Source organism: Arachis stenosperma, chromosome 9 (assembly GCF_014773155.1).
Source record: "Arachis stenosperma cultivar V10309 chromosome 9, arast.V10309.gnm1.PFL2, whole genome shotgun sequence".
NCBI classification, from domain to species: Eukaryota; Viridiplantae; Streptophyta; class Magnoliopsida; order Fabales; family Fabaceae; genus Arachis; species Arachis stenosperma.
The window spans coordinates 19,435,354-19,455,777 of NC_080385.1; the positions used below are offsets into that span (position 1 = coordinate 19,435,354).

The window sequence follows — 20,424 nt, forward strand, 5'->3', positions numbered from 1 at the left end:
AGTGGTAATGAATTTTTGTTCCCATATTAAGTGGTTGCATTGCAATAAACAATTTGAACACCTTGACACTTGTATGTAATGTTATGTGATTAAGAGTTAAATTATGCATATAAAATTGAAAATATAAATTTAGTTAATATTTGCGATCAAAATATAAGGTGTATCGATATTGTTAAGTGGAAAGCTAATCATAGTTGTATAACACACAGAAACCAATTAAAACAAAATACCTAAGTGCTACAATATACCTCTATTTAACCAAGGTTACCAAACAAAATTGACATTAGTGACTAGTGAGGGAGATTTGACTCTATGGACAAATATAGGGATTATAGTATTATACTATCATAGAATGAATTAACGAGGCTTAAATAATTATGATAATTTATGTCTATATCTTCTGTTTGACTTTGTTCACGAGGCTTAAATAAAATTTTAGATGGATATTTTGGTAAAAAATTTTCCTCCATATGAGACTGTATAACGTCCCACCACTTCATTTACCTCCCTTGGATTTTTTATTTCGAGAAAGTACAGGAAAAACGCTTATTTTTAATCATGTAAATAATAAGTTAAAAAAAGAAAAAATAATTTTAATTTTAAAAGTTAAATTTTTAATTAATTAGATATAATTTTTGTTTTGAATTTGACTTTCAACAACCATAAACTCTTTCCCACGCCTGCACCACGCCTCACCCCTGCTCCCCACAAGGCCACAATTCCCGCTGTCTCTCGCGAACCACTGCACTTTCTCGTGTGTCCCACTACTAAACAACTAGTTATTGCAAACAGATATTTTCGACAGATTTTATCCCACGGAAATACAGACAGAATTTTAGAGAAATTTTTGTCGGAAAAAAAAATAAATGAGCATAAATTACAGATGAAAAAGAGAATCAGTCGATAATTCTGTCGAAAAAATTAATTTTTTCGTGGGAAATGGTTACAGACGGAAAATCCGTCTATAATTAAATAAACAAAATGCTGCATTTTCTTAAATTATTACAGACGAAAAATCCGTCTATAATTTAAAATTTTCCGTCGGAAAATATTGATGTAAACCTAACTTAACCCTAGTGTCTCGAGCTTCATTCACAATTCACAAACGTTCATTCACACTTCACACATGAGCTTCTTCCTCACGAGTTGCTTCTTCTCTGGTCGCACGAGCTTCTTCCGCCGTTGCCGCCGTTTGCATCGCACAATCTCTCTGTCATCTCTTACGTCGCACGAGCTCCTTCCGCCGCCGCTCTCGTCGCGTCTGCTCCTTTCATCGCCGTCGTCACAAAGCTCTCTCCGCCACCGCTCTTGTCGCGTTTGCTCCCTTAGTGAATTTCAGGTATAATCTGATTTTGTGATTTTGGTGCTTAGGGCTCAATTTTTCTGTGCCAATTTTAGGTTTATCAATTTTTCTTCACAGTTTCTATCTTCTTGTTGCTGTTGATGCTGATTGAGCTTTTTGTAGGTTTATCAATTATTTTACTATCAGCAAAAAGAGATTTTTTGTCGGTCATGTCTGCAACTATCCGTGAAAAACTCTGCCCAACTCGGTGAAAACTCGGTGGTTGTTGTTGAATGGCGAAGCTTGAAGCGAAGCTCGGAACGATAGTTGACTCCATTGGTAACTTCTTCTCTGGCAAAGACCAGCATCCCTGGTGTGACCCTGATATCGTCGCTGTAAGCCTTTTCTTTTTCTCGATTCCATTTTCTTCCTTCAGAATTGATATCAACTTGTGATTTCTTGTTATCTATTGGTCGTGATTTCAGTCTTGATGTTTAGGTCAAAATCGAAGTGGCGACCATTTAAGGAGTAGGGATCTTGTGGATAGGTGCCTAATAGTTGTGCTTCTCCTCTTATGGAGGAGGCTAGAGGTATTTGGTCCGACTTTCTCGTTACTGTTCTCTATGAGGAGTGGAGAAAGTGTAAAAGAGGTGAATTTCATATAATTTATTGTGCTGCTTAATTATTGTAGTGTTCAAGAGTTAAATGACTTGTGTGTTTTTCTACAGTTGATGTTTCAGATGGATAGTTTTCTACAGTTGATGTTTCAGATGGATTATGTAATATTTTTAATTTTTTTATCAATCAATTTTTGTGAATAGATTTAGTTATGTTCCAAAAGGATAGTTTTCTATGGTGATCACTCATTTTTTTTCTGTGATTTGTTCATGTAAATGATGAATGTAATTGTTGCAGGTTTTTGGAGCTATTTAGCAAGCTGTGCAGCGTTCTCCTCACTATTCCGAATCACATAATTTACATGGTTTAATTTGTGAGTCTCAAAACGATTACAGATCTGCTACTATTTCTTACAGGATAGCCCTCCATGCCATTAGCATTGCCTCGTTAGATAATCGAAACTCACAGATGAAAGATGTATCAATTAATTTGGCGAGATCACTTTATAAGGTACCTACACTACAGATCTCCAGTATTATCTTTTCCAAATAATGTTGCGATGTTTGCTAACTCATACTATTTGATATAGGCTGGAAATAATGTTGATGCTATACAGGAATGTGAAAATTTGAGGAAAGAAGGTTCACTTCGTATTCACAATTTATCTCTTTTTAGAGTTCTTCAAATTTTTTATTTTATTTTAAAGTATAAAGAATTTATTATTGTGCTTGAATATTAACTGATTCTTGTTTGCTATAAGTTATCAAAGCTTCCTTCTGTTTATAAATGAAAGCTTTAAACTCATGAATTGCCTCATGTAAAGAGGCATTTTTCCTGCAATCTTTGTGAAAGGATATTGTGACTGGTCTTGCTTGGAAAGATATTTCAATTTTTCTTTTCTGTTTACACTGTTGCAGTTTATCTTGTTTAAGGAATGCTTGACTTTAAAGTTTTTCAAGTATATGCAATCTTGTTGTGGCAACTTGGTAAAAATGATTTAGCACTCTCAATAGTCATAAGTCTTGCAGCAAGTGTTTCTTCTATGGAAAAGACAGCCATGGAGATCTCTGTTAGTTTCATCTTTAGATTATTATACTACATCAGTGGACTAGATGCAGTCATAAATAACATTAATGAAAATGCCAAAGGAGCTTATTCAAAGTTCAAAAGTTAATTTTGTTATGTCTACTATCGATGCTCTTGATGGACACAATCGTCTTGGATTTCTTGTCTCAAGTAACCTATATTTTCTCAAAGATCATGATGAAATTGCCAGGGTGCACTTTTTAATAGCACTTGGCAAACTGGTATCTTCCAACCCTCAGACTTCCCTCTTTCCTCAACCCCCATTCCCAAATCAATTTGCTGCATAAAGATGAAAGGGACAATGGTTTGGTATGGTTTTTGACAGGTGAAAAATGGGCATGATGGCTTCCTTGTAGTTCAGAGTGAAATTGCCTACCTCAGAAGAATTCTGCACATCTTCCCTAACTGTAGTTTGATAAGGTAGTCATTTTTTATTACAGGACGTTGCCTAACATTATTTTGATCTGATAGGTTACTCAGTGTTAATAGTTGTCCCTGTAGTTATGCTCAATTTTGTTAGATTTACAATTTATAATCTAATGAGCCTTGTTTGTAGTTCTTTGCCATTTTTTCTAGTTCTTTCCGAGGCTTGCTAAAATTCTTTTATTGAATATTTCTATGGGAAAGGAACCTTGTTGGCTATCTCTCACTATCTGGTAAAGAGTCGAACAGTTGCCATCTGGCTACAAGGTGTTGTAAACTGGACCATCTTGACCTTTCTGATAAAGAAGGTTTAAAATAAGCTTCTGATATTCATAGTGCTGTAGTAGTTGCCTGCTATGCTAATGGGAACAGCAACCCAAAGTCTACTTTTCAAACTTGTATAAATCAGTGTTCTCACTACAAGAGAAAGGCGTATTTGTAACAAAAAATATTGTTACAAAACGTCAAAATTTTGAAACAAAAGTTTTTTGTAACAAAAAAGGGTCCATTGCAGTAAGTCCCGTTACAAAAAGTTTTTGTAACAAAAAATGGAACTGTTACAATTCAATACCATATTTTGTAACAATTTTTTCTGATACAAAAAACCAGAAGCCGTTACAAAAGTGGTAATAAATTTTGATCTTGAAGGTATTTTTCGTGACAGTCAATTTTTTTTCCTATCAAAAAATTTTGTTACAAAATGTAACATGATTTTGTAACATTTTTTTTTCTTTAGTTACGAAAGCAAATTAATTATTTTGTAACAACTTTTTTTAATTACATATTACATGCATAATTTACTAAATTATTTTTTAAATTAACTAGTATATTAACGATTTTAATAAGCAAGTTTACATGTATATAATATGCAAAAACATACATAAGTCAAACAAGATCCTTTTAGCTAAAATTGTCTTGAAACAAAATAACATTACCTAGTGAGTACATTGATTAGTTCAACCAAAACATAAAAATTCTAACTTAGATTAGTGTCTCTATGCATCAAAATATTCTTGAGCCTTCAAGGTAGCATATGGTCACCATTTCAGCATTCTTGTAAATAAGAAAAACCGAAACAAAAAAGTTAGAAACAAGATATAACACTAATTATAATTTTTCCACTAAGTTTTATCCAAAATGTTTAGAAAAATTTCAGCAGAACCTCCCCTAAAACTTGGATATTTCCACCGTCCATGGTTCCAACAAACACAACCAATTCACAACTTATGTCTCAGCCATACCCAATCAAATTTATCAAATCAAATAATAGGACATTTGTCATTTTTCAACCATGACACAAGTAAAATGTGATAAATAAATCCATATACAAATTAAAGAGGGTAACAATGAAATGCCTTCTATTATAAGATAATTGAATGTGATAATAAAAAGATAGTTAGTATAAAATTGTTGTTAATCTGATATTTACACAATACTGAATGATGTTCAAATGAGTGATGATCATGTAACATTTTCTTTTGCCTCGGAAAGCTGAAAAGTCATTGTCACAAGTGATATTCAGAAACAAAACATATAATTTTATTCATAATGATATCAAAATCTAATACTTAAATACTCAAACCAGGAAACTAATTATTGAATAATTAATAGATCCTATGTCATAGATAATTAGAGAATTAAATAAAAGCTCATGAATAAGAACCATCTAATAAAAGTGTACATCAATTGAATAATAACTCTTAACAATATGATAACTTTTCCTTTGTGATAAAATCTCATGAATAAAAGCTCACCTTCCAAACCCATGCTTGACAATGTTCTGAAATGATAGCAAGTTAATCTCTTAGCAGTAAATTCAAGAGAAGGAAGCAACTAAGTGTGAAATCTCATATTTCTAGGGAGGTTTTCGGTAAAGATCCAAAATTTATGTTGAAAGCTTGGTTTAGTGGAAGGCCGTGTGAAATGAAAATTGAAGCCTTAGAGCAACAATATCCAGAAATTCAAATAAAAATGCAACAACAAAGCCAAAGTCCAGGTTCAAAATCAACAACAATATCAACCCAGCCAAAGCATTCCAAATTTTAAATAATCATAAACAAACCAACAAATCATGAGAACAAAAACTATAGATATTCAATTGGAGCAACCAAATCTGGAGCCAACAATCCTCAACAATTTGATCAAGACAGTCACAATCTAATCACAATTAAGCCACAAAAACACAAAGAATAACAGGACAGCAGCACATTTACCATGAATAATCACAAACAGCAATAAGATTGAATGAATTATTGTCTATTGCATTATTAAATTTTTTTTTGTCAATCCAATGACTCAAATTATGAACTGATCCTCCATTACTAATAAGTACTAAGTCTGATGAATTAGTGATGCCCATTTACCTTATAATAAGAGAAACTATTACTTCATAGTATTTTTTCTTTGAAAATCTCTTTACAGCAATATTCACATTTTGTTTTACATGTATCTTCTTCTTGCTATCACTTCAACTACATAACTTGGATGCAGATGGCTTTAAAGATTAGTATTTAACAGCATCTCATCAATTTTAATTCCATATATATAATAAATCAATATATCGTTTCATCCATCAGATTAGTATTCACTTTATTTGAATGAATATGAAAGTTCATGTTAATATACATTCATGAGCTTCAAACAATTTTATAATTCATAAACCTCTTAAAGTGAATTCCAAAAACAAACGCAAGGATCATGAAGGAAGCTAGATGACGGAAATTACATACCTTTTTAGACTCTGCATAAAGTCCCATGCCGGCAACAAAGAACAACACAAAACAATAATCAACAGCCCTAATATTCACAAGTTCTGATAATCAAAAACAATATCCCTAATCAGAAGTTCTAAAAAATTAAACCTAGACTTCCATGGCATTCATAAATTAAAACAGTTAATTTCAAAATAAAATCCCCTACCTCAATTAGCTGAAAGTCGGTAATTAATCGCAACAAACCCTTCGTTTGTTTTTAATTCCTAGTAGCAACAACTTTACTCTTGGAGCAGCAGCAACAATGATCTCAGTAACGACAAGCTCCACCGACGGCAGAGGCGCAGCCAGAAGCTTCAGCAGTGGCGGATCTGGCGGTGGTTCAGACAAAGACGACGCCGGTGACTGGTCGCAGCGATTGGACTGGTCGCGGCCCTCCCAGGTTCTCTATCTCTCACCTGGGGATCCTGTCTCTGCCCGTGGCTCTGCTTGACGGCGACGGACTCAAAGGTGGCGGCGGCGGCGTCACGCGCAGCAGCAGCCCGTGATGGTGACGATGGCGGCGCTGGCTTCATAGCGAGAAGGACGGCGGCGGCGGGCTTCACGGAAGAGACGACGATGGCGACCGGAACCCGCGAAGATGACGACAGAGGCGCCGCAGCAGTGGTTCGCGAGGCGTGGTGCAGCGGCAGCGAGCTTCATCTGCGGTGTTGTGCTTCTTCTCCTCTGGCTCCTTCCTCCGCATCGGTGCTAGCAACGATGGCGGCGAGCAGCTCGGCCCACCAGCGCTGGCCGTCCCCCTCTCCTCTCTTCTCTTCTCTAATTTCGTTTCTCCCTCTCTCCCTCAACGTTTTCTTTCTTTCTTTCTACTGATTTCTTTCTTTTTTATCTTTTTTCTACTGCTATGTGCTGGGTCTGTATGATTTTGGAAGGAAAGCAAAGTTGAAAGGGGTGTGGCGGCTGAAGGGAAGGGGGAAATTAGGGTTAGAGTCTTAGGAAGTATTTAGCAAATTAGGTTTTATTTTGAGGACAATTCACAATATAATTAGGATATAAAATGGTATTAAAAACTAAGTTTAATCTAATAAAATTATCTTTAAAAAAAGTATTATTTGTTCATCAATATATAAATTATTTTTTAATAAATATTTTAATTCAAAAAAAATTAGACATAATATGATTAATTCTCTTTATTTTCCAAAATATGAGTATTAAATTATAAAATATTAATTATTTAACTCGAATCATATAAAATTTTTATTCTCTTACAACTATTAAGTTTTATCATTTAAATATAGAAAATTATTCAATATTATAAGATTAAGTAAAATTTTTAATTTAATTATCAAAATTTAATTTAATTATTTTTAATACAATAATTTCTAAAAATAAAGTCTTTAATAAATTAATAAATTGAAATTAACTTATAATAACATTTTTCGAAAATTCTGAGTCTTACAAGAAAAAGATAGAGTTAGAGGATTGAGTAACTTAAATATTTTTAATAAAAATAAAGATAGTATAATAACTGAAAATTAATTTTAATTTAATAATAGGTATATAAAGATATTATTTAATTATAAAATTTTAAATTATTTTTAAATAAATATTTTAATTTTAAGAATTACAGTAATTTTTAAAATATTATTTTATTATTATTTCAAATTATAAATAAAAAATATTCCATTTAATATATAAATCTCTAAAAATTTATTTTGAATAAATATAATAAATAATAAATAATTTATTATTTAATTTTTAAAATAATTTTAAACTCAAACTATCATTAATTTGACTTAAATATTTTTAGTAAAATAAATTTTTGAATATAAAATCTTAAATAAATATAATAAATCATAAATAATTTATTATATTATTTTTTAAAAATTCAATGTCTTACATTTAGTATGTTGAAACAAAATTTTTTATTAGTTACAAAAAATCTTTGAATTTTGTGACAAATAAATAACTTGTTACAAAAATATTGTATTTTGTGACAAATTAATTTTTTGTTACAAAATATTTAGAACTTTTGAAACAAATAGATATTTTGTTACAAAATATTTTGAATTTTTGTAATAATATATTTTTTTGTTACAAAACATTATAACATTTTGTAACAAAACAACAATTCGATACGAAAGCCAACATAATTTGTAACAAAAGAAATCAAGTTGTTACAAAGTATTAAAATATTTTGTAACAAATTTTTTTATTGTTACAAAATATTCTTATTTTGTAACAATAACTAATTATTGTTACAAAAAATCTATAATTTGTAACAATTTTAAATTTGATACAAATTTTTTGTTACAAATGTTTCATTTTCTTGTAGTGTCTAGAGGTCCTGTAGCAATCCGATACCTATAGAGGTAGTAACTTTATTTTTCTTTTGCTTTATGCCTCATATATTCTCGAAACTTTGGTCCGACTTTCTTGTAGCTTATTTCTCCTCATTAAACACCCCCAAGTCTTAAAGAACCTTTGCCATGGTCTACCCGGATTCAAATAGCTCTGGATTCAGCCAGGGGACTTGAATATATTCATGAACATACAAAGCCTGTATATATCCATCGCGATATAAAGTCGGCAAACATATTATTAGACAAATCCTTCCACGAAAAGGTATGAAACATTTTGAAGACTTATGTGATCTTGTTACTCTTATCTTTGTGCTATAATTCTGAGATACTGTGTATTAGTTAATCTGCAGGATGCGAGTTTTGGACTAAGCAAAGCTGATTGATAAACCCCATTTTTAGGGTTTATCATGTGCTTAATCTAATAGACTTTATCCATTATTCTCACATTTATTCATACAATTCGTATGTTTTACATTTTCCTTCCTGATTTTGTGCCATGATTGATAACATGCTTCTTTGGCCTTATATTTGCTAATTTTAATCCTCTCTTATTACCATTTGATGCCGTAATATATGTGTTAAGTATTTTCAGAGATTACAGGGCAAGGATGGTTTAGAGGATGGAAAGGAAGCATGCAAAAGTGGAAGGAATACAAGAAGCTGAAGGAACTGTAAAGCTGTCAGCTCTGACCTCTTCACACTCAATCGACCATAACTTGAGCTACAGAAATCCAAATGAGGCGGTTCTAGTTGCGTTAGAAAGCTAACGTTCGGGGCTTCGAAATGATACATAATTTTCATAGTGGCCGTACAGCTAGATGATGCGCACGCGTGAATCACACGCACGCGTTGTTCCGCAGAAAATTCAGCGACCCAGAAATCGTCCCCAGCGATTTCTGGGCTGTTTTTGACCCAGTTCTCGGCCCATAAAACACAGATTAGAGGCTGAGAGTGGAGGAATCAAGGGGACTTCTTAGTTTTATACTTTTGGATTGGATATTTACAGAGTCACTACTTCCATTGAAGACTTCATCATTCTAGTTTGTTTCCTTACTTGTTACTTATTCTTCCATATCCTTAATCCTTAGTTACAATTGGATTGCTTTTATGAATTTAATTTTATTATTTATTTAATTACTTCCAATTTTATTCCAATTATCATGTCTTCTTTCTACTCCCTTTTCATGAATGCGGAATTGGCATCTATGTCAGTGGAGTAGGCTTTTAACTTGACTTTGGAGTTGATTAATATTTGATACCCTTGAGTTGGAATACTCAAGAGTTAATTGGTAATTAGAAGTTATTGGCCAGCTCTCTAGTTACTAACGCTAATCCCTCCCAAGGGAGAGGATTAGGACTTGTGAATAGAAATTGGCTTCTAACTTACTTGACTTTTTTTTACTCAGTAAAGGATAACTAAGTAGAACAACAACCTATTACTAATTAATCTTGGAAAATCCAACAAGGATAGAACTTTAAATCAATCTTCTCCTAGTCAAGGCTTTTATTGTTATTAATTATTTTCTTTGGAATTTTCTCTTCTTATTTCTCAATCCAAAACCCCAATTTACAAAACTCATAACCAATAATAAGGACACTTCCCTGCAATTCCTTGAGAGACGACCCGAGGTTTAAATACTTCGGTTATCAATTTTATTAGGGGTTAGTTACTTGTGACAACCAAAACTTTTGCACGAAAAGATTCCTTGTCGGTCTAGAAGCTATACTTTCAACGAGAACTTATTTATAAGAATTCTAGACCACGCAAGAATTTGTTCGTCACTGATTGATATTGGAAGTTCATCAGCTCCCACTGCTAATATGGCAGGTACATTTGGTTACATGCCACCAGAGTATGATGGATCATGTTTGTTACTTTAAATTGACACATTCTCATGGCAAAACAGAACATGCACTTAAGGGATCAAATTCAATTATACCATTGAACCATTTTATTCTCTTATTTGCAGGTATATATATGGTAGAGTTTCTCCTAAATTAGATGTCTTTGCTTTTGGGGCTTTATGAGCTTATTTCTACTAAAGAAGCTGTGATCAATGGTGGTGCTGAAATCAAGCGACTTATAGCTTTGGTGAATTTTGATACCCTACTATGCATTACTTCTTCTTTTGTATGTGATAAGTGATAACATTAGAGGGCCTAGTGACTTTACATAAGTAATTCAGATTATCTTTATGTTCCTTCTTTTCTAATTTTTCTGGTGATTTTTGTGCCAGTTTTATCAAGTTTTTGTCATGCACCACCCTCATTCACTTCCCTCCTCATCCAACAGTTAAGATATTATTTTCTTCCTCTTCTTCTTTTTTTAATAAGTCTCAATATATATATATATTGGGTGTAGAATGCCAGGATTTTATTGCTAGTATTAGAATTGCTGGTGTAGAATGCCAGGATTTTATTGCTAGTATTAGAATTGCTACTATTATAATACAAATATAATTAGTGGATCAGAGCCTAAGTCTGAGGTTAGATTCTCCATGAAACAAATTGATTGTACACATTCTAAAGGTGGCCTTTGTGTAGATTCTGTATTTATTATACCTAGTGATTTGAGAGAGCGTAAGAGAAGAGGCATTTTGAAATAGCCACACATGCAAATTAGGAAGTTTTTTGTTTAGTAATATCAGACTCTATTAGGGTCTAAAAGCGCATATATATATACTTCTGAACAAAATTGAGGATTTGGAGAAAATAATCTTCTTCTTATTTTTCACTCAAATTGTGGTTAGTGATTACATATTTATGGCTGAACAACCTAATTCTGTGTTACTTAGGTGTAAAAAATACACTGTCAGATTCATGAAATACACTGCCTGAACCAGAGAGAACAGTCCAAGATCTTCTGGTATCTCACCGCTTAAGACTCTCAGAATTCAGTCTTTGAAAAAGCTGAATCCAATTGATTTGAAGTGCTTGTCTTTCCATATATCACCACCCCACAAGGCAATTCAAAACAAGAAGATTAATTAGGAACCAGACAGAGAAATAGAAGTGGATCACAAAGATGTAAAAGCTGAAAAGGATGTCACACCAGAGTTATAGCCGATAGTTTTAGTATGGTTAAACAATATACTGGGAATTATAGTTGATGATCAATACACTTTGTTTATGTTTTGAATTATATTGATTTGCTTGTTTATAGTACTTTTCTTTTAGTTTGATAATACGATGAATTTGTTTATTTTTTGAAATATTATAAATATTCGAATACAAATTAGATAAAAATTTGTATTAAATTTATATTTATTTTGTATGAAAAGAAGTTTATTTCGCAATGAAAAAATCTAAAAAAATTATATTTTACCTTACTAATGGATTTACAGACGGATTTTCTGTCTGTATTCAGAGTTTGGGATGATTTTCCAAGATTCCAATTACCGACGGAAAATCCGTCGAAAAGTTTGACGTTTCAGGAAAATGGATGGAGAATTTACAAAGAAAAAATCCGTCGGTAACTGGTAAAAATCCGTCGGTAATTTTTCGATGAAAAAAATCCGTCGGTAAATAATTTCTGACGAGGCTTTTACAAAGGAACAAAAAACGTCGGTAACCAAAAATCCGTCTGTAATAAAGACTAAATCTGTCTGTAAATCTATCTGTATTAATCCATTTTCTAGTTGTGTCTTTAATTGCCGCACGCATCAGTGCTTCGTCGCGTCTCTCTAACCGCCGCATGCAGCCCAGCCTCATCGCACCTCCATCGCACTGCTGCAAGTAGCTCAGCTTTGTCTTCCATCGCGCCACAGTAATTGCCTCTGCCCTCTCGCCTTCATCGTTCATGCAGATGTTTATTTTGCATACAAATAAGATGTTTGTTCTTAATGTGAATGAGATTTTTATTTTTCATGCAAATAAGATGTTTGTTCTTAATACGGAACGGCTTACCTACACTCGGAGTTGGTGACGGTGGAAGACGACAGCGCTTAGAAGCTTTTTTGCTAGCAAAAAAGACTGCATGTTGGAGTAAGTGACAGACAACTAGCTGTGGTGAAAAGGAAATTTGGGTTAGAAAGAGATGTAATTAGGTCAAAATAAAATCAGATAAAAGTGATGAATTTAGAGTATAAAATTAAATGATTAGTGGATTTAAAATGTGATTTGTTATTCACGTTATCTGTATCTCTTATTGTTCACCAAACGAAATTGTTTTATTTCATTATTGTGAACCTGTATGATATAGGAAATTTAGTGAGTCAGGTTTCTTGTTAGTTCTAATGGATCACTGGCCAGGGTTTTTATTTTGGCTTTAGTCTTGTATCAAATTTAATATGATTATAGACTAAGTATAAATCCAGAATTAATTTACTCAGGAACGGTGATTTATTTAAACACTTTAACAATAATATAATATAATTTTTTTTCACAATAATAATATAAAAATATAACAGAAAGATGAATAATAAGACAACAATAAAATATATCTCTACTCTTTATTAGCTCTTCTAATGGAGAGAAAATGAAGACTCTCAATTTAATTTCATATTTTTTTATATATTTTAGAAAAAAGAACAAATAAGTTCTAATTTTTTAAATTTTTGACAAATATATTTCTGACAAAATTTAAATACAAAAAAATTCATAATTTTAATAAATGGAGGACAATTTAATCCTTCCGTTTATTTACCTCTCATATATCAAACAGAACTGACTGACGTGGTTACGTTCAAACGGTATTCAGGTATCTGTTACGGTGCCACGCTGGAAGGGGAATAAAGTTCGAAAGACAAATATGTCATTGACGTCATTTTGCAAATAAAGTTCAAAGGACAAATAGGTCATTGAGAATTTAGTTCATTATGCTTATATATGTATTATATATTACTATCTAATTGAAATATACCTATATTATATATCATATATTACTATCTAATTTAATAATCAAATGTGTCACATGACACTCTTGTTAAAATTGAGAGAAAAAAATTTATTTCAAAATTAAAAAACTTCCTTTCTAAATTCTCTCATCTATCACTCTCCATTTTTTCATTTCTCTCTACTATTTTTACTCTATATATAATTTATATTTTATATTAATAATTTGACAAATCAGAATATGTCATCCAATTTTTTTTTACAATTAAAATATTTTAAATGTAAAAGTATACACGTTAAATTATTTTAAATTTTAGATAACGAATGTTAAAATTAATTATTAATAAAAAATTAGACTTTTTCATATAAAAATAATAACAAAAATCTTATTATTTAATTTTTTATCTACAGATATTTTTGTCTTCTTAACCAGAGATTTTTGTCAACTTACAACTTTTTTATTTTGTAAAAGTAGTTTGATTTTATAAATCTTTTGTGTCATGCATAATTTATACTGTCAGAACAAAGTAAACTATAATTTAAAAAAAAAATATTTTTGTAATGTTATTACAGATAAAAATACTAGTTCTAATATAATACACAAATACACTAATACTAACTTAATACATGAATGATGCACAAGTGAATTAATATCTAACTTGATTTATAAATGAACTGATGCTAACTAATGCTACTGGTATGATAAAAATTGAACTAATGCAATTTAACAAATTCCAATATAATACACAAATGCACTAATTCTAATTAATGCTAACTAATGGGAGAAAATTGAACTAATGCAATTTAAAAAAAAGTAGAAATAGAACAAGTCCAATTTCTGCAATTTTAATATAAATAATCTAAATTACAGAATACAACAAGTTAACTAGATTTTAAAATACAAGCATAATTTTATAAACTAAATTCTCATAATAGAAATATAATAGAAGTATAATAATGAATTAAATTTTTAAGAACCTATTTGTCTTTCGAACTTTATTTGCAAAATGACGTCAATAATTTATTTGTCCTTTAAACTTTATTCCACTTCCAACGTGACACCGTAACGGACACTTTGATACCGTTTCAACCACGTCAGTAAGTTCCGTTTGGTGTATAAGAGACAAATAGATGGAATAATTAAATTGTCATCTATTTGTTAAAATCAAGAAATTTTTTTTATTTAAATTTTGTCAGAGATGTATTTGTCAAAAATTTAAAAAGTTAGGACCTATTTATCCTTTTCCCTATATTTTACTTAAATTATATATCATACGTGAACCTTTATTTATAGATAAACAATTATAATTAATTTTAATTATAGATAAATAATTATAATAGTTATATTCTATATTCTACATATGTAAAATGTAATTAAGTATCTTAGACATTAAATTTAGTTATAATTTCCGATAGATATAGGTCTTTTAAAAAGCATGAACCAAGAAGATGTCCTTAATATGATAATGCAAATGAAATATAAACAACTTAATAAGTCTACTGTTATTGGCACAATACAAGAACACAAGCTAATGGGAAGAAGCATCACCAGAAACAATGCACACCTAAAGTAACAAGTAATATGGAAGCGAAAGAAGGGCTACGAAAGTCAAGTACTGCATTGCTGGCTCCAACTTTTCGCCGTCATTGTAATCATCGTAATCCTCTCCTTCTACTTCCGGCCCTTCAGGATACAGTGATGGCCGTGGTGGTGGTGGTAGCAGTGATGGAAGTGGTGGTGATGGTGGTAATATTGGTGGCAATATTGGTGGCAATGGTGGCCATGGTGGCCGTGGTGGCCTTGTCGGCCATATCGGCCGTGGTGGCCGAGGTGATGGAAGCCCTGGTGGTGGTGGACTCTCTATCACAGGGACCGGTGGTGGTGGACACTCTATCACAGGGACCGGCGGTGGTGGGCACTTTATCTCCGGAGGCGGTGGAGGTGGCAATGGTGGGTTTTCATGACACTCATTGCACATTGTGTGTTGAGGTTGTTCATGATGGCGAGTGATCTCTGAAACAGTTGAGGGTACTGAAAATAAAACCCAGATTATGGACAAGGTGATGAACAACATGGCTAAATTTGTCATTTTCCTTTCACAGAGATGGAAATAGGAGCAAAAGAGAAAGAAATGTTGTGACTGAAAATGGGGAGATATAGTTGTTGTAATATATGGTGTTCAATGACCACACCATTTGTCGGTGTTTTATCTTTAAGGATGTTGTCTCATCAAGATCATCGTCATATAGCAGAGCGAGCATATGAAACACACACTTCCTAGCGAAAATCTGCACCAATATAACTTCTTTTATTCAACAAAGTTCGATAATTAATCATTTTGTATTCAATATATTATTATTATTATTATTATTATTATTATTATTATTATTATTATTATTACAGAATTGTTGGTCATATATCATGATAATTGATAATGGTTATTTTTATTTACTAGTGTTGTGATGCATAAGACATTACAAAAAATAAATCAATCTCGCTACTGTGTATATTTTTTATAATAAATACTATCTTAACATTAATTTTTTTAATAAATAAATAAATATTTTTTATTTTGTTAATTAAAAACTATTCTAAATACATAATTAATTAATAACAATCATATTTTTATACATATATTATGATATGGTATTAGAGTTTTATATTCGAAAAATTTAGACTTTGATACCTAGTAAATTTTAAAATTAAAAAAAATAATATAGGACAAATAAAATAAAAATAAAAAAGAAGGTCTATATAAAAATTAAACAAATTCAAAAAAGATAGTTAAAGGGGAGTGTATGTTAAAAATATAATCATTTATATTGTCTATTTTTATCCGTTTAAATTTTTGAAAAAAGTGATATCATAATTCATGATAAAGTAATAATATTTATAAATAGTTGAATATTTTAATAGTAATTTAAGAACTTATATTTTTAAAACATACATTAAAAATTCTCATTAAATACTGCTTTTATTTTTGTGTAACTAGCAAACCAATAATGATAAAAAAAAAAAAAACTAACACAAAAGTTGTGAATAGATTATCTCCAACACAACAAAAGATTTTTTTTTTTAGTGTATAGTGATAAATCCATGAAAACATATGATTCGATCAAAGTAGAAGTATGAACTATAACTTTGTAAGGCTATAATTAATCTTAGGTTGTAATGTACACCTTTGACGTCTTATACGTTTTATAATTTTTATACTTCGATATGTTCTCGAAACCGATGAAAAAAAAAATATTCATAGTGTATTCTAGTTGTCATATTTTTCAACAATATTCTCAAAAATATTCTCGAAAACGTCAAAAAAAAAATCTCGCTTTAGGAGGTTACATGTTTTTCTTTTTTAATAACAATTATGGCACTTTTGCATAATTAACAATAAATCATTGAGTTGTATACCCCCAATTTGAAGAGCGAGTTCTTATTTACAAACTACAACCCATAATTAACTACAAATTTCCTTTAAAAAGTTAACATATTTTTGTGAGGGTTAAACATGTCTTAAATGAATTATTAGTTTTTTGTTTCTTTACAGAGAAATAATGGAAAATATAAAGATATTTTAAAAAATCCAGGTGGATTTCTTACAATTTCTTTGTATATAATTATAACTTACTTAAAAGACAAATGGATAAATGAAAACGATATCATAGTATCTACCCTGTTTATAAACCAAAATACAAAAATAGAGTTGATGGTCAAATTACATTACAAAAAATGCATTTAATATATACCGTCGGATTTTGCGTTAGACGTTATCAATCAATTCAACGTCAAATTTTCTAATGGTTACGAAAAAAAATTCATTCCTAGAATAAATTACCGTCAGATCTATAACTAAATCTGATGACAAATAGGGAATCGAAAATAAATTTTATTAGTTCCAGGTATAGCGTTAGAAATTTTCGGCGGTAATACAAATGAGTGAAACACAGCGTTTAGATAGCAACGAACACATGACTGTTGATTTTTTTGCCAGTAAATCCAACAATAAATTTGGGATAATATTAAAACGTGAAGCTCCTCCCTCTCACTATTGCAAACTCTCTCTCTCTCTCTCTCTCTCTCTCTATTGTATCTCTCTCGTCTCTCTCCCTCTCTTCCATTAAAAAAAGGTTGTTGTGCCACCACCCAAAACTGCCGTTGGCCCGTCGCCGTTGCTTACTCCTGTCGTTGTCACAGATCAGCACGTTGTCATCACTGTTGTTGGAGTCTCCGTGGAAAGTCTTCGCCGCCGCTGTTGGTATCCCTTGCTGTCGGAAGTCATCACCACCGCTGAAGTCCACCATGCCAAATGTAAGGTTGTTATCCATTTTTCCTTTTGCTTGTTTGTTATATTACACCTAGGATTTACTAAATTTTAGCTCCACCACGATAGGTTTCACTGCTGCCTCCGGTTACTATCACGCTTCCACCATCCTGTAGCTACCATTAAAGATATTTTTTTATAATTTTTATTTTTAATTTTTTTATTGGTTAGGATTTTATTAAGTATTTTATTTGTAACACCCTACCATACAGAGTCTTATGCTTAAGTCATAATTCAGAGATGGCAATGTATTACGACCTCAAATATAAAAATCTAGTACGTATAGTAGTATGAATGAATGATTATAACTAGGAGCCTTTGTAGAAAAAGGGGTAAACAAAAATCGCAACTCGAAAGCGCAACACTCCGGTCGATAACGTAACGAACAAGGATAACCAACGCGAGATTATATATATACAAAGGAGTGTCAAAAACAGGAATATTAAGACTCAAGATCCGGCTGCGAAGATAACCGGTCCGAGCATAGCAATATATACATATGATAAAATAAGGAAAACCCCAAAGGAAACCCAAGGGGACACAAATACAGAAACCTATTCTCCAAAATCTCCCATAAGAGGAGTCATCACAGTTTGTATTATTTAATGGAGATAAAAGTATCTAAGCAAAACATATAAACCAAAACATAGCCCCGAGAACAAAGGATCTTCGCAAATCTAGAAGTCTCCAGCATGCCTCAGTGGGAAACCTCACGTCCTGCATCTGAAAACCACAAAATCCGCATGGGTGAGAACCAGAGGTCCCCAGCATGGTAACATCTTCCACATATATAATACATAATAATAGAGGAAAGCCAAAGGCAATCCTAAAGCTTCCTCCAGATAATATCAAAGCATATAAACAAGCTAAACCATATAAGGGCATCTGACTAAAGATTCTTCAGTCTAACTAATACTTCCCTTTCCAATTCCTTCAAACCTCCCAACCACCAGTAGGAGTATAAAGTAGCAATCACAGTTATATCAAGCAAGAAATATACAATTAGGAACAAGTAAGGCATTTAGACAATTAGCAAGTAATATGCAGTCAAATAGGCAATCTCAAACATTTCATATAGTATGCATATGATGAATGCCTGTCCCTAGTGGCTGATGATATCATCTGTCGGTTATAGAGCCAACCCGACAAGTCCTGGTAGCTAACCCTTGGACTGTCCCTCTGTCACGCATCCCCAACTCGAGTTATACTCGTTATAAACTTGATCATAATCATGATCTATGTCCATCACCCTCACTGGTGAACATTTACAGGGGTGAGCTCATCCGGGTCTTTCACAGTGCCCGGCCACACTTATGACATAGGGTCAAAAGAGCTTCGAGTCTCAACCTGGAGCACGTGGTGGCTAGCCACTACTTCCTCCCAGGGAAACTCTCATCTCCAATAGTGGAAGTGCTACATTCACAATTCATTCAACATCATATATGCATTTGTACATGGCCATACTCATGGCTCCGCCGTAACACGGCAATAATCTAGCCCTCCGGCTCACGGTTAAATCCATAACCAGCCCATTGGCATCACGGTTAAATCCATAACCAGCCATCTCATTAACAAATACGGCCTTTCGGCCCATGGCATAACAAGCACTTCCACCAACATCCTCCGCATCTCACATAATCATGCTTGATCCTCAATGATCATTCATTTTTCCCTTGCTTCACTCGCAAGTTACCACATTCACTAGCCTCTCTTCTTATAGCTAGACATATCCTAATGATTTAAGATATAAGTGGTGAGATCGGAGGCTTAGAAGTATGAGATTTGGCTTTCAAAACACAAAAATCAACTTTGGGATGAAAACAGGGCCACGCGTACGCGCACTCCACGCGCACGCGTGGATGGCCTCAAAAACTCATCGACGCGCAAGCGTCATGCACGCTAACGCGTGGATTAAAAATTTGCCAATCGACGCGCACGCGTCAACCACGCGTACGCGTGGGTGTTCTCGTGCCCCAGGCACAACACTGGCACAGTTCTGGCATAACTCTCTGGAAAATGGCTGGGCATTGGGTGCAACACAATCGGCGCGCCCGCGCACATCACGCGCACGCTTGGATGGCATTTTCTGGAAGATCGGCGTGTACGCGCCAGGTGCGCCCACGCGCAAGGGGTCATTCTGCTAAAAATTTTTCTAAGTTAAAAGCTACAGAATTCACAGATTCAACCCCCAATCTTCCGACGGACATAACTTCCTCATTTTAAATCGTTTTTCACCCGTTCTTCGAACGGCATGGACATCCCGGATCCAATTTCATTTCTAAACAGATTTGGCATAAAACAGAGATCCGTAGTCCAAGTTATGTCCCGTCAAAGTATGCCCAAAAACCATATTTTTCATACAAAACCACAAAGTGCCATTTTCAAAACAAGCCATTTACAACTCTTTTCAAAATCTATCAAAACATGCCAATTTCACCCCTTTTCTTTGAAAATCAATCAAAATGTATCAAATTCAACATCAAGCCTCCTCAACTCACACATTGACACTTTACCACAATTTACAAAATCACTATCTCATCATTTTAACCCACTTCACCCAAGTGGCTCAAACTCAAACATATTGACATATCATATACTATTCCTCATACCAATTCTCAACAACACCAATTCTAACAAATCATTATTGTATACAATCAACATCATATACACCATCAACATGGTTCAACCCACCATTCAACCATAACCAATCATCAAGCATATATCACAACATGCATATTTCTCATACATCATACCACCAAGGCATCATTAATCATCATCACATATAT

At 32.7% G+C, this 20,424-nt stretch overlaps 1 protein-coding gene and 1 pseudogene across 4 annotated transcripts; one reads left to right on the top strand and one right to left on the bottom strand.

Moving 5' to 3' along the window:
• Positions 1-6,738: 6,738 nt before the first annotated feature.
• LOC130949211 (lysM domain receptor-like kinase 3) lies at positions 6,739-10,780 on the top strand (annotated as a pseudogene).
• A 452-nt stretch (positions 10,781-11,232) lies between these two features.
• LOC130951246 (extensin-like) lies at positions 11,233-15,556 on the bottom strand. 4 transcript variants are annotated; one of them, XR_009073893.1, is made up of 3 exons: positions 14,882-15,556; positions 12,390-12,486; positions 11,233-11,421 (listed from the first exon to the last, which is right to left on the bottom strand). XR_009073893.1 is itself a non-coding variant. In XM_057879891.1 (2 exons), exon 1 carries the CDS (start codon positions 15,404-15,406, stop codon positions 14,882-14,884), a length of 525 nt encoding a protein of 174 aa, XP_057735874.1. In that variant the 5' UTR covers positions 15,407-15,544; the 3' UTR covers positions 11,478-12,486. The 4 variants fall into 4 exon arrangements, 2 of the variants coding, with proteins under 2 accessions (XP_057735874.1, XP_057735873.1); XR_009073892.1 differs by lacking the exon at positions 11,233-11,421 and adding an exon at positions 11,447-12,271; XM_057879891.1 differs by lacking the exon at positions 11,233-11,421 and having other exon boundaries at positions 11,478-12,486; positions 14,882-15,544.
• Between the last annotated feature and the right edge of the window lie 4,868 nt (positions 15,557-20,424).

Bases quoted from the DNA above. Each gene is read 5' to 3' on its own strand.
- LOC130951246 (XM_057879891.1), bottom strand. From the start codon at position 15,406: ATGACAAATTTAGCCATGTTGTTCATCACCTTGTCCATAATCTGGGTT.